Below are 22,575 nucleotides of genomic sequence, written 5' to 3'. Positions count from 1 at the left end.
CACGATCAAAGGGAACATGAATGATGAACCGCCGTTTAAAGACAAGAACTTGCTCAAAGTCAAAGCAGAACAAGTCGGCCACTTCTTGCAACTTGCTATAAGTGTGATATACAATAATTATACATACATATATCTATATATAGTTTATCAAAAAATACATATATCTATATATATATATATATATATATATATATATACTCCTTTGTAAATAGAGACTCAAAGAGGCTCGAGCTCAATTTGCCTAAAATAAAAATAAAATAAAAATAAAAAAGTGTATTGTAACGTGAATTCCAGGGAAGCTCAAGAATGGACTTTTGGTGACCAGCATGACACTACAATTAAAGATTCTGAATGGGAAATCGGATATCTTTCACTTGGCTCATAAATATTACCTATTAAGCATAGAGGGTAGGCCACTAGGAGCTAGTTTGAAAAGACTGTAACTTGAAAGCTGTTGGTTTTTTTTTTTTTTTTTTTGATGAGCTGTCTGTTCTGTTCCACGCGGAATGGTAAGGACTAAAGACTACTACGAATATGACCCTTTTTTTTTTTTTTTTGGCTCTGTTTGTTTTTGTTATTCAAAACTTTGACGCCGAAAACCACTTTTCTGTAATTAGTGTTCTTTTGTAGTATTATATAATTTCAAGGTCTAAGTGGGATCTTACCGATATTAGATCAAATATAGCTCGTGCAAAACGTTGCAGATTATGTCAAGGAAGAATTTCAAAGAATAACGTACCTAACTCTTTTTTTTTTTTTTTTTTTTAAAGATATATTTGAACCTGTGATTAAAAAAAAAAAGATAATTAAAATCCATTACTTTTTTATCATTAATAATACTACTTTTTTTTTACATATAAAAAAAAAATACTTTCCTTTGACATTCGATGATGGCTAGGAAGACCCCATAATACTTCCAAGATAAGATTATCAATGGATGTAGTGCACAGTGCACGGCATGGATGTGCATAAGTTGGTGGGTGAGGAAAGAGGGATATAGGATTATATATTTAATTATATAATATATATATATATATATATATATGAGACCGGAGAAAAGCTGCAGAAGAGCAATGATCAACTTGTATATTCAATGTAAACCTTAATTAATCAAATAGAGTCAAGAAACCCATAACCATACTTATAATATTTTTTTTATGAGAAATTTGTAACCTTATTAAGAAAAAAATAAATTCAATACATTATGAGCAATAACTGATTCAACTAGTGATTAATTTTCCTCTATTTCTTTGGCAAACTTTACCAAAAAATGTGCAGGTTTATTACCTTGACGCTTCACATGAGACACTTGAATGGATCTAAAATCCTAAAGTTTGTATGCAATACCAGTTAGAACATTTGAGACAACCATGGGAGTACATAAACCTAGTATAGTGTCAGCTACTATCTTGGAATCACTTTCAACTACCACATCCCTTATACCAGCATCCCATGCAAATGACACTCCAATTTTCATAGCTTTCACCTCAATCTCCAATGGACACAAAGGTTGATGAAGTTTCTTGCTCATTGCTGCTGCAACCCTTCCTTCATGGTCACGGATGACGGATCACCACCCCAACCCCAAACCCTCGAATATGACTAAAAACTGCACTATCATCTCCAAAGTGTCATCTCCAGCATGTTGGACGAAAATCAAATACCATACCAGGTCCATAAATTCTTGATAATAAATTCACTGTGTCTCAAACACAATACCGGATAAACTCCACACTTATTGTGCTTTCCCACACTCCCAGAACACATGGCCACTAGATTCTTCCCCTAGACCGCAAGCTTCACACTGAGTTTCATCAATGACTTGTCAGTGACGCAAATTCATTTTTGTAGGAAGGATAGTACAACAAACTCTCCAGGCAAAAGACTTAATTTTATTTGGCAGATTCAAGCCCTACAATCTTCTCCAAAAAATTTTGTGTGTACTAGCATTGGAGGATCTTGTCGTACTCTCACCAGAAATTCAGTCACTGCAAGCTTGTAAGCACTTCGAACTATAAATTGTCCCTTTGGAGTATAAGCCCACACTAGCCGTAGATTGAGTGAGGATGGTGCTTGGCTGGGACAAGACTTGTAAATAAGACGAATCATTAAGCCATTTATCAGTCCAAATTCCATTTGATTTCCCATCACCCACCTGCCATTTACACCCTTTTCTGACAATATTATGTGCCGCAATAATGCTTCACCATGCAAAAGATGGTCGAGAGCCCAATTTAGCCCCAAGAAAGTCACTATCCGGAAAATACCTCACCTTTAAAACTCTATAGACTAAAGATAAGGTATTTGTTTGAAGCATCCACCCTTATTTGGCTAAAAGTGCAAGATTAAAAGTTTTAAGATCTCGAAAGCTTAAGCCACCCTTCTCCTTTGGAGTACAAACTTTGTCCCAACTAAGTCATGTCATCTTAGTTTTTTCATTAGTTTGCCCCCGCATAAAATTTTCGGACCATGTTTGTCATCTTATTGCATAAAGTGTTTGGTAGTTTAAAGACACTCATAGTGTATGTTGGTATTGCCTATGCAACCCCCTTAAACTACTTTACCTTAATTCTTAGTAGATAATTCCAATTTAGGTTTAATAGTACATCTCAATAGGGGGCAGTTATACTTGTTTAATTTATCTCTCTCAACTTAGATACCATGAGGCGGACCTTGGAAAGTTTTAGAATAAGGAGAGATTCCCAAATCCTCCAAACTTGTAGAGCACGTAGGGCCTTGAATCCAACTTAATTAAAAGAAAAACGTTGAAAGTAATACTAATTTTACTTCAAATAATTATACATTCATAAATGATATTACATCAACTATATAATAAAAATACTTTTTATTTTGTATTTAAAAGTTGACAATATGATAAATTTGTGTATCCCTCACTTTTAATACAATTAAATTTAAATTCAAATATTACTAAAATAAAATAGAATGAGTTGATCAATCCAAGTGGTTGATCTTCAATCCTATATATTGACAATCTCTTTAATAGCATATCTTATAATCAATCTTTACCAAGAGTATTTGTTATAATATTCTAAACGATGCTAAGGACACAATTTTTTTTTTTTTTTTTTTTTTGCAATTTACTAAATAAGTATGGTAAGTTGTAATTAGAATAATAACATCATTTTAATATAAATTTACTCCTAAAATTGTTTTTAATATTTTACATTAATTATAATAAATCACATCAATAATTATTAAAGGATAGAAAAGTGAAAAACTTTGGTTCAATAGATTTGATTGATAGCTGTCACAAATCTCAAATCATACAAGCAAATGGACTGAAACGGACAAGACATGTGGGCCATATTTTTCTTGACACCGCCACAATAACAAAATCGTGTTTTCCTTTAGCGTTTTCCATGTTCAAGCAAGCACTCATCATTTCATTAACCGGAAAGAGCATTTTCAATTATCGGTTATTAGCTAACACAGATTCACAGCCTTTTATTCAAATATCATCAAAAGGCTTGCGCAGGCGAAATTTGGTCAACAACATTTTTTCAGAAAAATATTAGATAGACAGCACTCGTTTGAAGTTATTTAGTAAGTTGGACTATTTGTCTTGACAAGACATGCAAATGGACTGAAACGGACAAGACATGTGGGCCATATTTGTCTTGACACCGCCACAATAACAAAATCGTGTTTTCCTTTAGCGTTTTCCACGTTCAAGCAAGCACTCATTATTTCATCAACTTGAAAGCGCATTTTCAATTATCGGTTATTAGCTAACACAGATTCACAGCCTTCTATTCAAATATCATCAAAAGGCTTGCGCGGGCAAAATTTGCTCAACAGCATTTTTTCGGAAAAATATTAGATAGACAGCACTCGTTTGAAGTTATTTAGTAAGTTGGACTATTTTTTGAAAATCAAGTTTGTGAAACTTGAGTTTCAACCCAAAATCGAGTTTCTCAAACTCGATTTACACATGACCTTGATTTTTTTTTTTTTTTTTTAAAAAAAAAGGGTGGAACTCGAGTTTAGTAAACTTGAGTTCCATTTAAAAAAAATAATAGAACTCGTGTTTCCTACACTTGATTTCCATTTGGGTTATTTTTTTTTAAAGCATTGAACTCGAGTTTAATAAACTCGAGTTCCACCTTTTTTTTTTTTTTTTTTTAATCAAGGTCAGGCGTAAAACGAGTTTGAGAAACTCAATTTTGGGTTGAAACTCAAGTTTCACAAACTTGATTTTCAAAAAATAGTCCAACTTACTAAATAACTTCAAACGAGTGCTGTCTATCTAATATTTTTCTGAAAAAATGTTGTTGAGCAAATTTCGCCCGCGCAAGCCTTTTGATGATATTTGAATAGAAGGCTGTGAATCTGTGTTAGCTAATAACCGATAATTGAAAATGCGCTTTCAAGTTGATGAAATAATGAGTACTTGCTTGAACGTGGAAAACGCTAAAGGAAAACACGATTTTGTTATTGTGGTGGTGTCAAGACAAATATGGCCCACATGTCTTGTCCGTTTCAGTCCATTTGCATGTCTTGTCAAGACAAATAGTCCAACTTACTAAATAACTTCAAACGAGTGCTGTCTATCTAATATTTTTCTGAAAAAATGCTGTTGAGCAAATTTCGCCTGCGCAAGCCTTTTGATGATATTTGAATAAAAGGCTGTGAATCTGTGTTAGTGTGCGTTTGTTTGCACTTTTAGGAGCTCAAAATGCGCATATTAGAAAAAGCGGTAGAAAAATTGCGTTTGGCTCAGCCCAAAACGCAACTTTTTGATAAAAGCTGCGTTTTGGACTCAGGCAAAAACAACGACCAAAACGCGCATTTTTTATGGACCTCCTGAGGTCCATAAATCAAAACGTGAATGGAGCGTTTTGATATATCCGTTGGGCTCACAGGAGATTACCAAATTACCCTCTATTAAACAACAAATCTAAACTCAAAACAACAACAGCAGCAGATCAAGAACAAAAAAAAAATAAATAAAAAAAATAGAACAACAATACTTTCGGAAACAGCAGATCAAGAACAGAAAAAAAAAAAAAAAAAAATAGAACAACAACTTTTTCGAAAACAGCAGATCAAGAACAAGAAAAAAAAAAAATTAGACCAACAACTCTTTCGGATCAACAGCAGATCAACAACAACAACAAGAAAATTAGAACAACAACAGATCAAGACCCTCTGGCGGATCAAGAAGACTAACGAAAAAAAAGGAGGGGGAGAGATTTACCAACCATCCAATCTTCCCGATCATCCAAGAACAAGAAAAAAAAAATAGAAAAAGAAGAAGGATGAGTTCTGGAGTTGGGTGAGTTTGGTTCCTTCGTTTGTTTGAAGTGCTAAGAGGAAAAAAAAAAAAAAAAGAGCTGGGAATGTTCTGGACTGAAGATGGTAGAGGAAAGAAAGAAAAAGGAAAAGAAAAGAGTGTGGTTACGTGGGTGGATGAGAAAAAAAGAGGGAAAAAAAAAAAAGAAAAAAAAAAGGAAGTAGAGCCACATGTGTGGAGAGAAAAAAAAGAGAGAAAAAAGAAATTATATCACAATATTTTCACAATAAAATTTAAGGTAGGTTATTATTAGCTAATATTTGTGAGAAAAAAATAATTTTTTTGAAAGAGAAAAAAATAATTTTAATAGTATGTTAAAATTAAAATTAGTATCAATTTTTATCACAATATTTTTATAATACTTTCACAATAAATCTTAAGTGATAGGTTATTATTAGTTAATATTGGTAAGAAAAAAATAATTTTTTTAGAAAGAGAAAAATTGATTTAAGTATGATGAAGTAATTGATTTAAGTATGAGACAAACTCACATAAAAAAAAAAAAAAAAAAAAGTATGAAATAAATTCTCTTATATATACATTGTCCTTTTTGGTAATTTATTCCTCAAACTGCCACTTTTATAAGTGCTAGCCAAATACTCAGCTTTTTTATTATGCACTTTTAACAAAACTTCACTTTTTTATTATACACTTTTACAAAAAGTTAAACCAAACTCACCCTTAACTAATAACCAATAATTGAAAATGCGCTTTCTGGTTAATGAAATGATGAGTGTTTGCTTGAACGTGGAAAACGCTAAAGGAAAACAGGATTTTGTTATTGTAGCGGTGTCAAGACAAATATGGCCCACATGTCTTGTCTGTTGTTTCAGTCCATTTGCTTGTATGATTTGAGATTTGTGACAGCTATCAATCAAATCTATTGAACCAAAGTTTTTCACTTTTCTATCCTTTAATAATTATTGATGTGATTTATTATAATTAATGTAAAATATTAAAAGCAATTTTAGGAGTAAATTTATATTAAAATGATGTTATTATTCTAATTACAACTTACCATACTTATTTAGTAAATTGCAAAAAAAAAAAAAATTTGTCCTTAGCAACGTTTAGAATATTATAACAAATTTACTAAATAAGTCCAACTTACTAAATTTTTCCAAGAAATGTACTGTTGAGCAAATTTTGCCAGGCTTGCGCGCCAATCACAAACAGTGCAAAAGTTTCAAAAATCCAATTTCTCAGCGATCAAACACACAGTCTCGCTCTCAACAAAAATGGAAGATCTATGTAATTCCTCGATGAGGTTCTTCTCCGATCAACACCTCTGCTTCGCCGATATCATCCCTCCTTCTGAGGTAACAACATCATCACCATCGACCATCTCTCTCTCTCTCTCTCTCTCTCTCTCTTGGCTCAGAATTGAAATATTTTGGTTCAGGTCCGAGCGAGAATCGAAGTTGCGGTGCTCAATTTCCTCAGGATCTTGACCTCTCCGGCTCCTGCAATCTCCGATCTTCCTCTGGTATTTGTTTTCGCTTTCACGCCAATTATTGCATACAAATTAGTCCGTCTTTGATTTCATTTTGCTCATTAATTACCGTAAGCATTTGTTTGGCTGCTAAGAAAACATGAGAAAATTGTCTTCAAACTTACTCGTTTTCATTTCTTTGTGCGTTTCCTTAGAAATTAAACGGACATTCAGTTCAAAACTAACGCTATGTCGAACAGATCAATAGAAGCTCAACTAATAGCCGAGTAATACGAATTAGTCCGACTTTGATTTCATTTTGCTCACTAATTGGCGTAATCTTTGTTTGGCTATAACGGTGTGTAAATGATTAGTGCATCTTTGGAATCGGTGCGACGAACAGATCTGTAGGAGGTCGAGCACTAGCCGAGTAATAGAAATTCTTCAGCCTTTGATTTATTGTGCTCATTAATTAGCATATTTTTTGTATGGCTGCTGAGAAAAAGAGAGAAGAAAACTGACTTAAAATTTTCTAGTTTTCATTTCTTTGTGCATTTCCTCAGAATTTAAACTGGAATTAAGTTCAAATTAAAGGCATGTAAATTATTTGAGGATCTTGGAATTGGTGCAACGAACAGATCAATAGGAGGTCAAGCAATAGCTGAGTAATACAAATTGTTCAGCCTTTGATTTCATTGTGTTCATCAATTAGCATAATCTTTGTTTGGCTGCTGAGAAAAAAGAGAAAAAAAATTTACTATAAAATTCAAGCTTTCATTTCTTTGTGCGTTTCCTCAGAAATTAAACTGAAATTAAGTTCAAATTACTGGCATGTAAATGATTTGATTATCTTTGAATCAATGCAACGAACAGATCAATAGGAAGTCAAGCAATAGGCGAGTGAGTCAAGGACTGTTAACTGAAGTTTCATGGATTTTTCTCTCTCACTCCTTTTGCACAAGGTCTTTGATGCGAGCCAATGCTGCTAAAGCCTTCATTCGAGGTATTAATTCAATTCAAAATTTTAGGGTAAACTTTTCCTCACCCCTTAACTATGGTATAGTTATAATTCCCCTTCAAAACTAAGCAATGTTTCTCATTACTATTGGTAACAAGCAAATATCTCTGTCGATAAACTTTCAGTCAACTTCAATGAAAAAATCAAAAAAAAAATTCAAAGAGAAATTTGAATTTTCCGTTAGATTTGACAGAATTTCTAACAATAGGGGGGCAAAATGCTTATATCCAGTAATTAAGGGACCACATTGCATAGATTTGTAGTTTAAGGACATTGCAGCTGCTCCATAGTTAAAGGGGGAAAGTGCAATTTGCCCAAAATTTTATTTTCTTGTTAGGGTGTACGTACAATTGTACATTGAAAACAGTTCTATTTTTGTGTGTTCTGCTTTTAAATATTTTTTCTACCTGATAGTGTGGAAGGTGATGGAGATGTGCTTTCAGATTCTGGTGCAAGAAAAGCGGGTCACGCAGAGGGAGCTCTTCTACAAGCTGCTTTGTGATTCTCCAGACTATTTTACTTCTCAGTTGCAGGTTAACAGGACAATCCAAGGTTTATTTTCTGATTCTTCTTCTTTCAGTTACATCTTAATCTAGCTGTTGTTTCTAAGTTATTCAGTCAATGTCTAACAGATGTAGTAGCATTGCTTCGATGTAGCCGATTCAGTCTTGGAATCATGGCATCTAGCAGAGGACTTGTTGCAGGGCGCCTGTTACTGCAGGCATGTTATCTAATTTCTTTTAGTTTAATCAATCGTAATTTGGGCAATGGCACATATTTTTTAAATCGATCCAACAAGCACGTTGATTACTAGTGATATGGGAATTCACTTGCTAGCTTTAAGCCTCTGGCTGGAGCTGCTGGTGTTATTCATGGTATGATTGATACTTGAGAGGAATGTTTGTGTTGAGATGAGCTGGTAAGCAAGTTGAATGAGTTGTTTTTCTTGACTTTGTGTTACAATAGGAGCTTTTCCCCACGTGGGTCTCTGACTTAAGAAAAAGTTAGTTGCTTTTCATGTGATCATGGTGCATGCATCCTTATAGGGTAGCATTGGCTAAAGACTTCTGGTCTTTATTGATTTAAAAAAACAAATATGATCTTTTCTAAAGGGAGACAGTCTTCCCCACACGGTGTGAGAGGAAAAACCATAATGCGTGACACAACGATTTTTGTAATTGTTGACATAATCTGGTTTGATTGGAGAAATATCAATTTAATTATGCCCATAACTACCTCAATTTTATAATGCATCAATTACAACAAGTCACGTCATGTCAACGATTGTGATAAAAGTTGTACTTCTAGACTTATTGGAAGAAAAGAAAAAGGTGAAGTGGTGTGTAGCTGTAATTATAAAGTATCAAATATAAATTTCCTTGACAAAGAATTTTTTTGATTTTTCTGTTAAACCATTGTAATTTTTTTTTTCTTTTTTCTTTTTTTTAGAATACTAAACCATTGTACTTGAATTAAATATTCACTTTGCAAACTTTTTAATTGTAATAACGCTTCGCAACATAAATATTTTAACATATTAATCCTTGCATATACTAACAAGTAAACCATAGTTCATGCATTGCCACTTTTAACAATTACATTGATAGTGTGGACGAGCAGTACTAACCTTTTTGCTTTTTCCAACTCATTTAAAGTATGTTATGTCCACAATGCAACTAAACACTTGCAGATAGGTCATTCACTGTAAATGGTCTAGACTCATGAGTCGTGACACCAGACGAAATGAACTTCAGTTTATAATTTACTTCTGTCTTGGAAAATGAATTTAGGGAAGTTCACAGACCAAATTTTCAAATCTAAAGTTATGTTTCTGCGAAGAAAAGTTTAGTAGATCACATTAGCACCCTTACGTGTCTTTGAAACATGTATAGGAGCCAAACGAAGAGGTTGTGGATTGTTCTGCTTGTGGATCATCTGGGCATGCTATTTCTGGTGATCTGAATTTGTTAGAGAAGTTGATTTTAAAGACAGATGCACGGTACATTATTGTAGTGGAAAAGGTATTTCCTTTGCTCAAGTTCTCAATCTACACCCTTTTTATGACTTCCCGATTTCCATGTAACAATATTTTGGGTACTTGAATATGTTTAGCATGCAATATTCCAGCGGCTAGCAGAGGATCGCATATTCAACCAAATTCCAAGCATTCTAATCACCGCAAAAGGGTACCCAGATATTGCCACAAGGTATAGCTTGAACAACTCACTCCACCAGAGCTTGAGGCTTTAAGCTCCAGCAACTGTTTTTTACTTTCCTGAAATCTTCCAACATTTGCCTTTGTCAAAACTTTCAACACACTGCAGTTTTACTTGTGCTGGATCTATTTTTGCTTCATTGTGGATTGGTCTCAACCTAAACTAAGACATTCAATGCAGGTTTCTTCTTCACCGATTAAGCCGGGCTTTTCCAGACTTGCCTATTTTAGCACTGGTTGACTGGTATGTGCGACCTTTTCTCTTTGCCACTGCATGAGTTGTTTGTTAGCACTCACTTGTAACTCCCAGAAATTAAATATCAAGGAATCCAGCTGGATTGGCTATACTCTGCACCTTCAAGTTTGGAAGTATAGGGATGGGACTGGAGGCATACAGATATGGTAAGTTTCTTGTCACATCATGCTAAATTGCACCTGCTTTCTCCTTCAGTAGAAAGTAACAAGTCAATGCCTAATGCATTTTTGCATGATTAAAGCTTGCAATGTGAAATGGTTGGGACTTCGAGGAAATGATCTACAACTCATACCTGAACAATCTATGGTTCCACTGAAACAGCGGGACTTGCAAATTGCTACAAGCTTGATGTCCTCAGAATTCTTGCAGGTAAACTACCCACCACCACAGAACTTTGGCCCTTTCCATTAGTCCCATGTAAGGTCAAGTAGGTTCATTCAATCTACTAGAAAGTTTTTCATTTAGTGTAAAACAAGATCTGTATTAATTGCAACTGGTGTTTTGGCATGGCAGGAGAACTACAGAGAAGAACTAGCAGTAATGGTTCAGCTTGGTCAGAGAGTAGAAATCGAGGCTCTGTACTTCCACGGATATGGTTATTTGGGAAAGTATATAGCAAAGAAAATTGTACAAGCCAATTACATCTAACAAAATAGTCCCTATAGGTATGGAAAGAAGATTGTTCAAGAAGTGGAGACGAGCAAATTGCTAATAAGATGGAAATATACAAGAGCATAGCTATTATGTACTTGTAATCAGCAATAGGTTGGAAGTACCAACGTAGATGATACGCCAGCCACATTCCGATCAAATTATAGGGAGCCTAACACCACAAGCAAGTCTGACAATTTCAAGTTGCAATGCCTAGGACACTACTGTTTGACAACTAATTCAGATAAGCAGCCGTAATTCCACAAATAATTTGATAATTTCTGTTGTGAATATCATAGCAATCTAAAGGTAATTTAGATGCGAAATAGAGTATTGCAGGGATGACCATCCCCTTTTTTTCTATCTTCATGAATGATGATAGCATTTTAAATGGTCTACGGCCCCCAATCAAAATGATCTCTAAAAACTGTTCTTTAAAACCTCATGCTGTCATGCAGTTCTTCCAACAGTATGTGTAGGTTTTCTATCTAGCACACCCCCAACTAAAGAGATACCAAGCGATTTCCTAAAATGTCCCCTTGCCACAACTAGAGCAATGCTAAAAAGAGGCTTACTAAAATGTCCCATCTACATGCCCATAGACAATTGCTTGAGAATAGCCAGGATATTGTAGAAGACTGCTTAAGATTGATCAGGTTAACCTAGACTTTGTAGGTTCATCTTATTATATCCAGTTTAATGACACAGAAAAGCAGCAGTTTAAATGTTTACAATTCTCACCCAAGCAACGACACTTGATGAAATTACATTCCAGCAAAATAATTGAAGCATATACTATCACAAAATACTTGCATCTAATTACTACAACAGATCTATTAAAGGCTTTGATGTAATTAGATTATAATCTAGTCTCAGCTGCAATATACAGTATCGGTACAAGCTTCTCAGAATCCCAGGAAAAGAATATGGAACCCAAAAATTTGTAACAAAAATCTCTAGCCTCTCTTTGATTTGAGACTCACTCTTTTTCCTTCCACAGAAAACTTCTGACTACCTCCCAGCTGCAGTTAACAGAAAATTTCATGAATTGCAGAATTTAAAAATTATATATATATAAAGACACCAACACCCAAATATGAGTAGCATATTCACAATTGAACAGTATTTACTATTTACTGATGACCTGAAGGACCCACTCTAAATAATAAGTGTGTTTGGATCTTAATTATAAACCAGCTTATTGCTATTTTTTCCATACTATTTTCGGGCCCACATGAGTACTAATTTTATTTAGTTTTTACCTTTTATTTACAATAATTTCAGCAAAAAAACTAGATAAGTTGTTTTCAAACAAACACTAAAGGTCTTGCTAACTTATTTTTATGGCCAATTATATACGAATTGTTAAAGCCCTACTTTTAATAGATAGGGATGCACATTTACACAACTTTTTAAAACAAAATAAATGCCAATAAAAATAAGCTCATCCAAACACTCAGGAGTTTATTAACGTGCCCAGTAGCTCAAAACTACTTGAGGAATTATGGAAATTGACAAGAAAGCAAATCTTGAAGTCCATACTCTCAGCAACGTACTTTTTCTACTTTTAGGTTAACATTTTAATGTTAATAGGGAAATGGATGAGGACCTAAATCCTATTGTCTTCCAAGGACAAAAATTATTTGGGATACAGCAGAAAAAATGTTCCACAGTAGCTAAACAACATACCTTTTGTTTCAAGTAAGCTACAGCATCTCTCTTTGAGGAAAAGTTGGAAAAAATAGAAGATGAATGTTCATCAATAAGAAGTTTCAGCTGTTTTAGCTTTAATGACTCTCCAGGTACCTGAGATAAGCCCTCCATCAGTGACAAAAGAATTTTGAACACTATAAAAATTTGCAGTTTGGAGAACTAACCTGACGAAGAAGCTTTTTGCACAACTTCTTCAACTTCACTTTATGTTCGTCAGCCCTGTCTCCTTCTGATAAGTCATCACGTTTTCGTTTGGCTGAATGACCAAGATCGCTGGTATCTTCATCATCACTATCACTAAATGATGTCTTTTTCCCCTGAAAGCGGCAGCCAGCAACCTTTTTTGGCTGGCTTCTAATACCTAGTCCTTGCTTTCCAGTCGTGGCATTATCCTGAAAAGAAAACAAACTTGCATCACAAGTCTAAACTTAATCTCTTGCACACTTATCCTTCCTTTTACTCAACTAACTATCATTGGATCTTCTAGCACCTTTTTATCAGAGATTAGCTTAGCCTTTATGGGAACAAGGTATATGTCACATGTTTACAAAGAAAGAATTCAAATGAAAAAGAGACGTACTTGAACAAGATGATATAGATTCTCCTGATCATCTTCACAGAATACAGTTCTCTCATTATTTGTTTTAGCATTCTCAGTAGTCTGTGATTTCCTTCTTCTAGATTCCGCCCCAAGAAAACCTCCGGAGACAAAACCATATTTATAGCCCCACCAATCTGGAGGAATATCTTCAACTTTGTCTCCTGTCAGAATGTCATAAGGCTATTTCAAAAAACGATGGACTCATCCCATTTTATCCAGCCAGCAGCTAAAATGAAGTATATGAATAGTAGCAAATTGGGAAGATTATAAGGCTTTACAGTGAGCAGCATACTTAGCACACACATGCAGATAGGTAATTTCGAACAAACACGGTACATCATACAAAAGGTTCTGAAGAGAACCAAAATTCAAATACCACCTACATGTTAGACTTGGAAGACAGTCGGCAATGCATATTGAGAAGGATGCAAGGCAGATACCCTGATACATCCAGAGCTTCAATGGCAGCATCAGGGTTAAGAAATGAAACAAAAGCTACAGTGAGGCAATACCACTCAGTAAAATCAGTCACTCACTTCTTGGCAGTCAGAAGGTACCACTTAGTAAGGCAATACCAGCAATAACTATTCATCACAAGTATTAAACAACCTAAATGGCAAAAGAAGCTTACCATTAGACCAAGATAAACACTAATACTGTTTCTTGCAAAGGAAGGGTTTTCTTTGGATACATGCTACAAAAGGCATGTAAAATAGACAAAAATATATTTAAAAAGCAACTCTCCTCTCTCTGCTTAAAAATTTCAGCCAAATATATATATATATATATATATATATTTTTAAGTGTCGGTTTAGCTCTCCAAATAGCTGGCCCAAGATGAATCCCCACATGTTCCCCATTAGTAAAGTATTTCATTAAAAAGAAAAGGACAAGGCCCAAGTACGAAGGGAGTATATTACGGAACACTCAAACGAGGAAAAAATGTCAACAAAGGTACATGCTATCTAGAAAAGACAACAACCGGGGAAAAAAAAAACAACCACACTCTGGGGAATGATAGGAGGCTGAGCAACCAAACATTCTTTATCTCCAAAAATGCGTGAATTCTCTCTCTCCAAACAAGATGGAATCGAACTTCAGATTGCCAACCTGTCCTTTCCTTTTTAACATGATGAGCAGCCCAACTCAGCAGCAAATCCAACAGCTATCTAGGTAGCATCCAATTCACACTAAGAAGACACCAGAGGAAACCCCACAACTCTCTGGATCACCTTGGGACACTTTGTTTTATCTGTTGGAGAGGATGGGCTTTGGGGATAGATGGAGGAGATGGCTAAAGCCTTGTGTCTCTACCGTTCACTTCTCAGTTCTGGTTAATGGATCTCCTGTTGGTTTCTTTGGTAGCTCTAGAGGTCTCAAACAAGGTGATCCTTTGTCTCCCCTTCTCTTTCTTTTAATCATGGAGGTTTAAAGTCATATCCTGAAGAAAACTAAGGAAGGTGGTTTCATTCAGGGTTTTCAAGCGGGTCCTATTAATTCTACTAGTATCCATGTTTCTCACCTATTATTTGCTGATGATACCATTCTTTTCTGTGATGTCTCTAGAGAGCAGATTCTTTCTATTAGGCTGGTTTTGACTTGTTTTCAAGCTTTTACTGGTTTGAAGGTGAATGTGGGGAAAAGTGAAATTGTCCCTAGGGGAGGTGCGTAACATTCAATCTTTGGCTAATATTCTTCAATGCCGGGGGGGTAGTTTGCCTATGATTTACTTGGGTATGCCATTGGAAACTTTGAATAAAACAGCCTCTATTTGGAATCCGATCCTTGAGAGGATGGAAAAGAAGATTTCAGGTTGGAAACGGCTTTATTTGTCAAAGGGTGGTAGACTCACCTTGTTGAAAAGTACCCTTTCAAGCCTTCCAACTGATTACCTTTCCCTTTTTACTATCCCTAAAGCTGTGGCGACTAGATTGGAACGCATTCAAAGGGACTTCTTGTGGGGTTCATCAGTTGAGTGTTTCAAATATCCTTTGGTGGCTTAGGAAAAGGTTTGCTTACCGCGTGAGTTGGGTGGTTTGGGAATTCGGAATTTGGCGTCTTTTAATCTGGTCCTATTAGGGAAATGGCTTTAGAGGTATGGCCATGAAACCACTCATCTATGGCAAAGGGTCATTGCCATGAAATATGGGGAGGGAAAAGGGGGTTGGTGCACTAGAGCTTGTAGTAGGGCTCATGGTTGTGGGTTATGGCGGAGTATCAGTGAAGGGTGGGAAACTTTTGCAAAGCCTTTCTCTTTTGTGGTGGGGGATGGTTTTCGTATTCTTTTTTGGCATGATAAGTGGACTAGAGATGTTCCTCTTAAAATTCTTTATCCTCAGTTATTTTTGTGTTCAACCAATAAGGAGGCCTGTATTTTTGATGTGTTAAGCCCTCCAGTGGGTGATAATGACAGAGTGTGGAGTTTATGATTTTATAGGGAATTCAATGATTGGGAGTTAGCGGCTTCCTACTCCCTTCTTCATTTCATCCAAACCCGAATTCCTAGCGGTGGAGGGTGTGACAGGCTTTGTTGGTATCTTAATGGAAGTGGGAAGTTTGATACTCAGTCTTTTTATCATAAGATTCAAAATGCAGCTCCTTCCACTTTCCCTTCGAAGGGCATTTGGAAAGTTAAGGTTCCTAAAAAGGTGGCTTTTTTCATGTGGACAGCAGCTCATGGTCAGATTCTAACCTTGGATAACCTTATGCTTCGTGGTCGTTCTTTGGCGAATCATTGTTGTATGTGCTGTTGTAATGAGAAATCTGTGGATCACCTATTACTTTTTTGTCCGATAGCTCATTCTTTGTGGATGTATATGCTTCGGTTGTTTGGGATCAATTGAGTCATGCCAAGTTTAGTTGTGGACTTATTATTTTGTTGGTATCATTGGCTTGGGAAGCATATTTCTAATATTTGGAATTTGGTTCCAATCTATTTAATGTGGACTATTTGGACTGAACGGAATCAGCGGTCTTTTGAGGATGAGAGGAAAACTGTGGTTCAGTTATTAGAGTTTTGCCAACGGACCTTCTTTGATTGGTCTCGATGTTGGGCTTTCTCGGATTGTTCTACCCTTAAGGATTTTCTTTCGTCTATTAGAATAGATTAGGGGCTGCTTCTGTCTTTTTGTTCCTTTTTTTCCTTTGTTCACTACTGTGAACTCTCTGTTTTTCTTGCTATTCTTATATTAATAATATTCTCTTCTTACTTATCAAAAAAAAAAAAAAAATGTAGAAATAAGTGGTCAATTGCCTCCCCTATCAGACACACACATGCTACACTAATTAGGGATAACAATGCCCCGCCTCCTTAAATTCTCTATCGTTAAAAGCCTGCGATTCACTATCACCTATATATATATATATATTTTTTTTTTTTTGATAGGTAAAAATCCTCTAATAATAAATCACCCATATATATATATTTTTTAAGTGTCGGTTAGATCTCCAAATAGCTGGCCCAAGATGAATCCCTACATGTTCCCCATCAGTAAAGTATTTCATTAAAAAGAAAAGGACAAGGCCCAAGTACGAAGGGAGTATATTACGGAACACTCAAACAGAGGAAAAAATGCCAACAAAGATACATGCTATCTAGAAAAGACAACAACCAAAAAATACCAACCACAATCTGAGGAATGAGAGAAGGCTGAGCAACCAAACATTCTTTATCTCAAAAAACGCGCAAATTTTTTCTCTTCGAACAAGATGGAATCGAACTTCAGATTGCCGAGCTGTCCTTTCCTTTTTAACATGAAGAGCAGCCCAACTCAGCAGCAAATCCGAAAGCTATCTAGGTAGCATCCAATTCACACTAAGAAGACACCAGAGGAAACCCCATAGCTCTCTAGCTACCCAAAAATGTAGAAATAAGTGGCCAATTGTCTCCCCTATCAGACACACATGCAACACCAATCACGGATAACAATGCCCCGCCTCCTTAAATTCTCTGTTGTTAAAAGCCTGCGATTCACTATCACCCATATATATATATATATATATATATATTTTTTTTTTTTTAAGTGTCGATTTAGCTCTACAAATAGCTGGCCCAACATGAATCCCCACATGTTCACAAAGCAAAATAATCAGCCACCTTTGCCTCTTTGTCTCTAGCAATTAGGATAAGGTACAGATAACAATCCTTGAAGAGCCATCACCCCACCAATGATCATGCCAACGCTTCAATGCTTCAAATCTTAACTTCTTTCCAATGAAAATTTCTCTTTGGGATATCTCCAACAAAACATTTTTGTCAAAATGTCTGTCAGATTATAGCTTATCAGAAGCATCATAGCCAGTATCCAGCTTAAGGGGCAAGGCTACATGGATAAACTTCTCAAGCAACATGGTGGATGTAGTGAACAATTATTTACACACGCATGTATGAAAGCATGAGAGAGAGAGAGAGAGAGAGAGAGAGAGAGAGAGAGCTAGCAACAAGACTAAAACATTATATAGAACACTTGGCATTTTACTTTAAGAATAGCAAAGAAAGTTTAACCAGAATGTTAAAAGGACAAGCATACATAAGGATATGACCATTTCATAACAAAATTTTAACCGCATTATTCAAAACCAATGGATAGTTAACAGCTCTCTAGCTACTCCACTCCAAATATTACCTTCAACATGGATAAATTCACTTTCGAACAGCTTTGCTGATTCCAATTCACCATCTACATCAGGATTTGTTCCTGGTGACTCCTCAACCTTTTTGGCCTAGGGTCCACATTACCAAAGCACTTAATCAGTAACATAAATTATAAAATACAAAAATATAGAGACATTGGTTTCACAAGAAATGTGTTCTTCCAACTTACGAGAATTCCTTGAACATCACTCGAAGAATAGGCATGGACAAGCTTCCCTCTCTCTCTTTTCTTATATCTGATTTTCAGGGAAGGGAAAAACAAACAAAATATTTAATACAAGCAAAACCATAACAAACATTTCAAGCACCCAACACACAATTTAAACAAAACTGCACCGACCTTCCCTGAGGCCGAGTAGTCTTAACAACCGGAACCTTAACATCATTAGATGCATCAGTCTCAGTACCTACTTCAGCCGAATCGTTCTCAACACCTATCATAAAAAACACACACAAAACCATAGGTTACATTGTATCATAAAGTTAACAATACTAAGTCAATCTAATAATCTTATACAATTCTTATACCTTCATTGTTGGCTTGCACCCCTTGCTATAAGATAAAAACATAACCAAAAAACACATTAGAAACTCGCAGCGAAATTAAAATGTACAACATATAGTAAAGCTTATTCATAGATTTAATGCGAAACATACCACTTTCAATCGTTTGAGTATATTATCAAATTGAGTAGTGTCAAATGCCCACTCATTTGGCTTCTCCAAACCAATACCTATCAAAAATCCCACCAAAAACAATATCCAAATCAAACTCACTAATCCATTATTAAGTAAAGTCAGTAACACTTGGAGATTAAGAATTCAAAACGTTAACAAATCAGACCTAGATTAAATTTAAACACAAAAAGAAAAAGAAGAAGAAGGAACGAACCAGAAGTGTCCTGTTTGTTTTTGACTCGAACGTGTCCTTTGATGCCTTGCTTGTCTTTACCAAGCCCTTCTCCTTCTTCCCAGCCCTATATAAATAAATAAACAGAGAATTAAATCAAAAACCGTTGAATTCAAATTCTCAAGAGAATGAGAGAGAGAGAGAGAGAGGGAGTACCATTTGTTTCATGAGGCGGAAAGCAGCGGATTGTTTGGCGACGCCGACATAGCAGAGAGGGGCTTCGGGAGCGGCCATGTCTTTTAGCGACGTCGTTTTTCGCTGTTCGGCCGACGATCCAGAGAGCCGCCTCTCTCTCTCTCTCTCTCTCTCTCTCTCTCTTTCTCTGTTTCTCTTTGTGGCGGTGGAGGAGGAAAAGAGAAACGTTTGAGAAAGGAAGGAACAACGAGCTCAAAACCTAGAAAGGAAGCTGAACTAAGGTACGGTGCGTTTCTCTCTGAATTTGGTATGAGTTTTATTATTGAGCGGCTCTGATTTCATCTTGTGTATCATAGGTGAGTCCCACAAATCTCACGGTCCCTTAGTATGTATGCGTAGCGTGTTTGCAATTTCAGGATTTCAACTACCGCGGTTATTTAAAAACGGTGTTGTTTTTTTTTTAATATTTTTTTCTTTTAAATAATAAATAACAATAATAATTAATGTTATTAATGATAATTTTTTATTATATCATCAAGAAAAAGTTTTTCCACAGCATGGAGAAATTTTCTCCATCGAAGTCAGGTCTAGGAATCATAGTTTAGACTTTGGAGGGACCAATTTTTAATATTAAAATAAAATAAAAATTAAAAGGGTAAAGGGGGTCAAGTGAACTCCTAACATAACCACTATAATTTTTAAATTCTAACCATGGAGGAATCCATGCAAAAGGGTTAAACATTAAAAGTACTAAATACCTTCGTTCAAGTAGTTCAACCATAATAAACCAATCGAGTTGTTTTGCTTTATTTGAAAAGGGAATACTATATATTTTTTCCATTTGTTTTATTTAAGTATAAGTTAAGAACAGAATATTTTTGAAAACTGTGTATTTCTAATTGCTAGAAGTTTGAACTTCATTCTCTCTTCCTTTGTGTATTTGTGTTAATATATATATATATATATATATATATCATTAAAAAAAATCCCCTCTAAACAAAACAAGAAGAATATATTAAATTGTCAACTTTCTAATGGTAGGAAGATAAGGATGATAATGAGGATTTTTTTTTTTTTTTATACCAGATAATGGTGAGGATTAATCTTGGTAATTAAGAAACTAATTTATGGCCAAAAGGATATTACCCGAATTTAAAATGGCTAATACAACTTGGGTAAAAGATAGTGAACATACCGCAGGACTGGGTACCTTAGTTGGCTGCATTTGCATGATTGCAGGGAAAACTTCAAAATGTACATTTATGATCACTTGTCAAATAAAACCCTACAGATAAAAAAGAGAGTGGCAGCAATTGAATATGAGTGAAAGTCATAACTAAATATTAGATTGGTATTTTTTCACCTCATATTGATCACTCAATATTCCACTTTGAGATTCTTTCACACATGTAAAACGCAAGGGCAATATGCAGTAGCTGATAAATTAACTAAACTAGCAAAGATATTTCTCCAACCTTCAAATTTGGTTAGAAGACATCCCATGTGATGCTGCCAATCTTGTAATGTTTGATAGAAGTTTCTGTTAATTCAATAAAGGAATAGTCCTATTTCTCAACCAAAAAAAAAAATCCATTTCGAGATTTTTTTTTTTTTTTGAGAAATTAAAAAAAATTATTACGAAAAATCAATACATTTTATGCTTTTTAAAAGGTTAAGGAGGAAGTCAGGTGAACTCATACTTAATCTTATCTATAGTAACTTGTCAATTCTATCCATAGAGGATTCCATGTATAGGAGTTAATTACTATGGAGGCTCCTTCAAGTAATTAAGCCATAACAAACTAATGGAATCCATTTAATTATTTGAAAAGGTAATACTATTTTGTTCATATGTTGTATTTGAGTATAAGCAAATAATAATAATAATAATAATATCATTTTGAAGACAATATATTAAATGAAATCATTTTAAATTTTTGGAATTTTTTTAAAAACTAAACCAAAGATAATATGTAAAATTATCAATTTTTCTAATGCTGAAAAGGCAAGGTAACAGTGATGATTAATCTCGAATATACCCTGAGATTGGGAATCTTTTTATTAGGTGCATTTGCATGATTGCATAGAACACAACCTCTTCTCTAAAAATATTGTAATTGTATTTGATTCATGTCATTCGTCACAAGCTTACTGAATTTCTCGAGGATTGGCTCAATACATTGTGGCATCAATGTCATAATAATCTCTTAGAAATATTTCTTTGCTATTCCTTAAATTAGGTCTTCTTGTGTTTGACAAACCATATTTGTCTTGAAGTCCTAAAATCATATTTAACAAAAGATTATTTATAAAACTAAAAACAAAATACACTTTAAAAATGTACCTTTTGAACTTTAAAATAGTATTTATTTTGGTCACTTGGCAAATAGGACCCCACAAAGAAAAAAACGAAAAGCAGAAGGGAAATAATTGGATATGAAAAGCCAATACATATTTTTCCCCAAACATATTGTATGTTACGAAAAATCAATACATTTTCTTTTTAATATTTTGAATCACCTCTTTTATATTAAATTAAAAGGGCAAGGAGATGATAAAGTGAAATAATAACTTTAAAATTCCATTCAGGAGAAATCCATTCATAGAGGTTAAAGAGTAAGAAAACTATAAATGTTTGTTCAAGTAATTCAACCACAATAAACCAACAGAGTCCATTTGTTTACTTTATTTGAGTATAAATTAAGGATAATAATTTATGTAAGGACTCAATTTGTAACGATCCCAAATTGGTATTGAGTTCGAACGTTAAACGCCCAAACAATAAATTTGTAGAGAGTGGGCTAAAAGGCTAGGCCTTGGTGAACAGACAGTCGTTAGTCATGGTGTTCATGATGATCGCATAGAGGTGAACTGAGCTTATCCAAGAAGACTTTCTCCTCGGCATGGCCTGGGTGGCTCCGATCCTTGGACCTCGTCCGATGAGCTTAATATTCTTATTATTCCTTTTATGCTAGGTTACAATGGTCCTAGAGACGATACATAATGCTCTTCACCTCATTTTCCCGTGAATGAATTCTTACATTATATAGCCCTTCTCAGTTGATCCTGACCTTTCATTTGTTGATTAGGCGGGTAACTACTCGAGTGCTTGTCCCATCGGCCGCCTTCCCCCACCTTCTGTTAGTTGCAATAACCGAAGCCACACTGTTCAGGGGTCCTTTCCCCATTAATGCGGCCAGGACGTTTGTTGGCGCATTCAATGCGAAGGTGATAGCTTTTCCTTGAACCGCTCCTACACTGTACCCCTGTGCGCGTCCTACTGTACTCGCCATTTCTTCTTGGAGCGCTCTAGGGGCTACCTTTGATGGCGTGCCATTCTTTCCTTCTAAGTTTTGGGATGCCGATGACAGGATCGTCCTCGGCTACATCTCTAGGCCATTTGGATTTTCGTTGCATGTCCTCGGCAACGTCTCTCCTCGGCGCGGGCCTTGGGTCCTAATGTATAGTGGGTCGGGATCATAAATTCTCTGGCCCCACAATTTAGAAAACTAACCTTTTTTTTTTTTTTTTTTTTTTTTTCTACCATTCTATTCTAACTAAAGTTATACTCTTTGTTATTTTCTTAACTGGCACATCCTTTTTTACTACTCATATTAAAACAACCTTTTTTGTTTTAATAATAGAGACAATATATTACTCATGATAGTATAAGGCT

At 35.2% G+C, this 22,575-nt stretch overlaps 2 protein-coding genes across 5 annotated transcripts; one reads left to right on the top strand and one right to left on the bottom strand.

Moving 5' to 3' along the window:
* The first annotated feature begins 6,419 nt into the window (after positions 1 to 6,419).
* Positions 6,420 to 11,247, top strand: LOC126710203 (meiotic recombination protein SPO11-2). 4 transcript variants are annotated; one of them, XR_007649596.1, is made up of 11 exons: positions 6,420 to 6,633; positions 6,717 to 6,800; positions 7,620 to 7,749; positions 8,179 to 8,316; positions 8,397 to 8,485; positions 9,657 to 9,785; positions 9,877 to 9,971; positions 10,161 to 10,223; positions 10,313 to 10,381; positions 10,477 to 10,604; positions 10,749 to 10,979. XR_007649596.1 is itself a non-coding variant. In XM_050410584.1 (11 exons), exons 1-11 carry the CDS (start codon positions 6,553 to 6,555, stop codon positions 10,881 to 10,883), a joined length of 1,134 nt encoding a protein of 377 aa, XP_050266541.1. In that variant the 5' UTR covers positions 6,421 to 6,552; the 3' UTR covers positions 10,884 to 11,247. The 4 variants fall into 4 exon arrangements, 3 of the variants coding, with proteins under 3 accessions (XP_050266542.1, XP_050266541.1, XP_050266540.1); XM_050410584.1 differs by having other exon boundaries at positions 6,421 to 6,633; positions 9,892 to 9,971; positions 10,305 to 10,381; positions 10,749 to 11,247; XM_050410583.1 differs by having other exon boundaries at positions 6,421 to 6,633; positions 10,305 to 10,381; positions 10,749 to 11,247.
* A 473-nt stretch (positions 11,248 to 11,720) lies between these two features.
* LOC126710204 (G-patch domain-containing protein 1) lies at positions 11,721 to 19,159 on the bottom strand. Its single transcript, XM_050410586.1, has 11 exons — positions 18,921 to 19,159; positions 18,747 to 18,831; positions 18,512 to 18,588; positions 18,383 to 18,407; positions 18,195 to 18,288; positions 18,024 to 18,090; positions 17,826 to 17,922; positions 13,180 to 13,361; positions 12,764 to 12,991; positions 12,576 to 12,692; positions 11,721 to 11,908 (listed from the first exon to the last, which is right to left on the bottom strand). Exons 1-11 carry the CDS (start codon positions 18,996 to 18,998, stop codon positions 11,843 to 11,845), a joined length of 1,116 nt encoding a protein of 371 aa, XP_050266543.1. The 5' UTR covers positions 18,999 to 19,159; the 3' UTR covers positions 11,721 to 11,842.
* Positions 19,160 to 22,575: the final 3,416 nt, after the last annotated feature.

This window comes from Quercus robur, chromosome 12, assembly GCF_932294415.1.
Source record: "Quercus robur chromosome 12, dhQueRobu3.1, whole genome shotgun sequence".
In the NCBI taxonomy this organism is placed as follows: Eukaryota; Viridiplantae; Streptophyta; class Magnoliopsida; order Fagales; family Fagaceae; genus Quercus; species Quercus robur.
The sequence above is the reverse complement of the archived record's forward strand: the minus strand, read 5'-3'. Positions and strand labels throughout refer to the sequence as shown.

Bases quoted from the DNA above. Each gene is read 5' to 3' on its own strand.
- LOC126710204 (XM_050410586.1), bottom strand. From the start codon at position 18,998: ATGGCCGCTCCCGAAGCCCCTCTCTGCTATGTCGGCGTCGCCAAACAA. The intron at 18,832-18,920 runs GTACTCCCTCTC...TTATTTATATAG, and splicing joins TCCGCCTCATGAAACAAATG to GGCTGGGAAGAAGGAGAAGG. The intron at 18,589-18,746 runs GTTCGTTCCTTC...GATTTTTGATAG, and splicing joins AAACAAACAGGACACTTCTG to GTATTGGTTTGGAGAAGCCA.
- LOC126710203 (XM_050410583.1), top strand. From the start codon at position 6,553: ATGGAAGATCTATGTAATTCCTCGATGAGGTTCTTCTCCGATCAACAC. The intron at 10,224-10,304 runs GTATGTGCGACC...TTAAATATCAAG, and splicing joins ATTTTAGCACTGGTTGACTG to GAATCCAGCTGGATTGGCTA. The intron at 10,605-10,748 runs GTAAACTACCCA...TTGGCATGGCAG, and splicing joins TGTCCTCAGAATTCTTGCAG to GAGAACTACAGAGAAGAACT.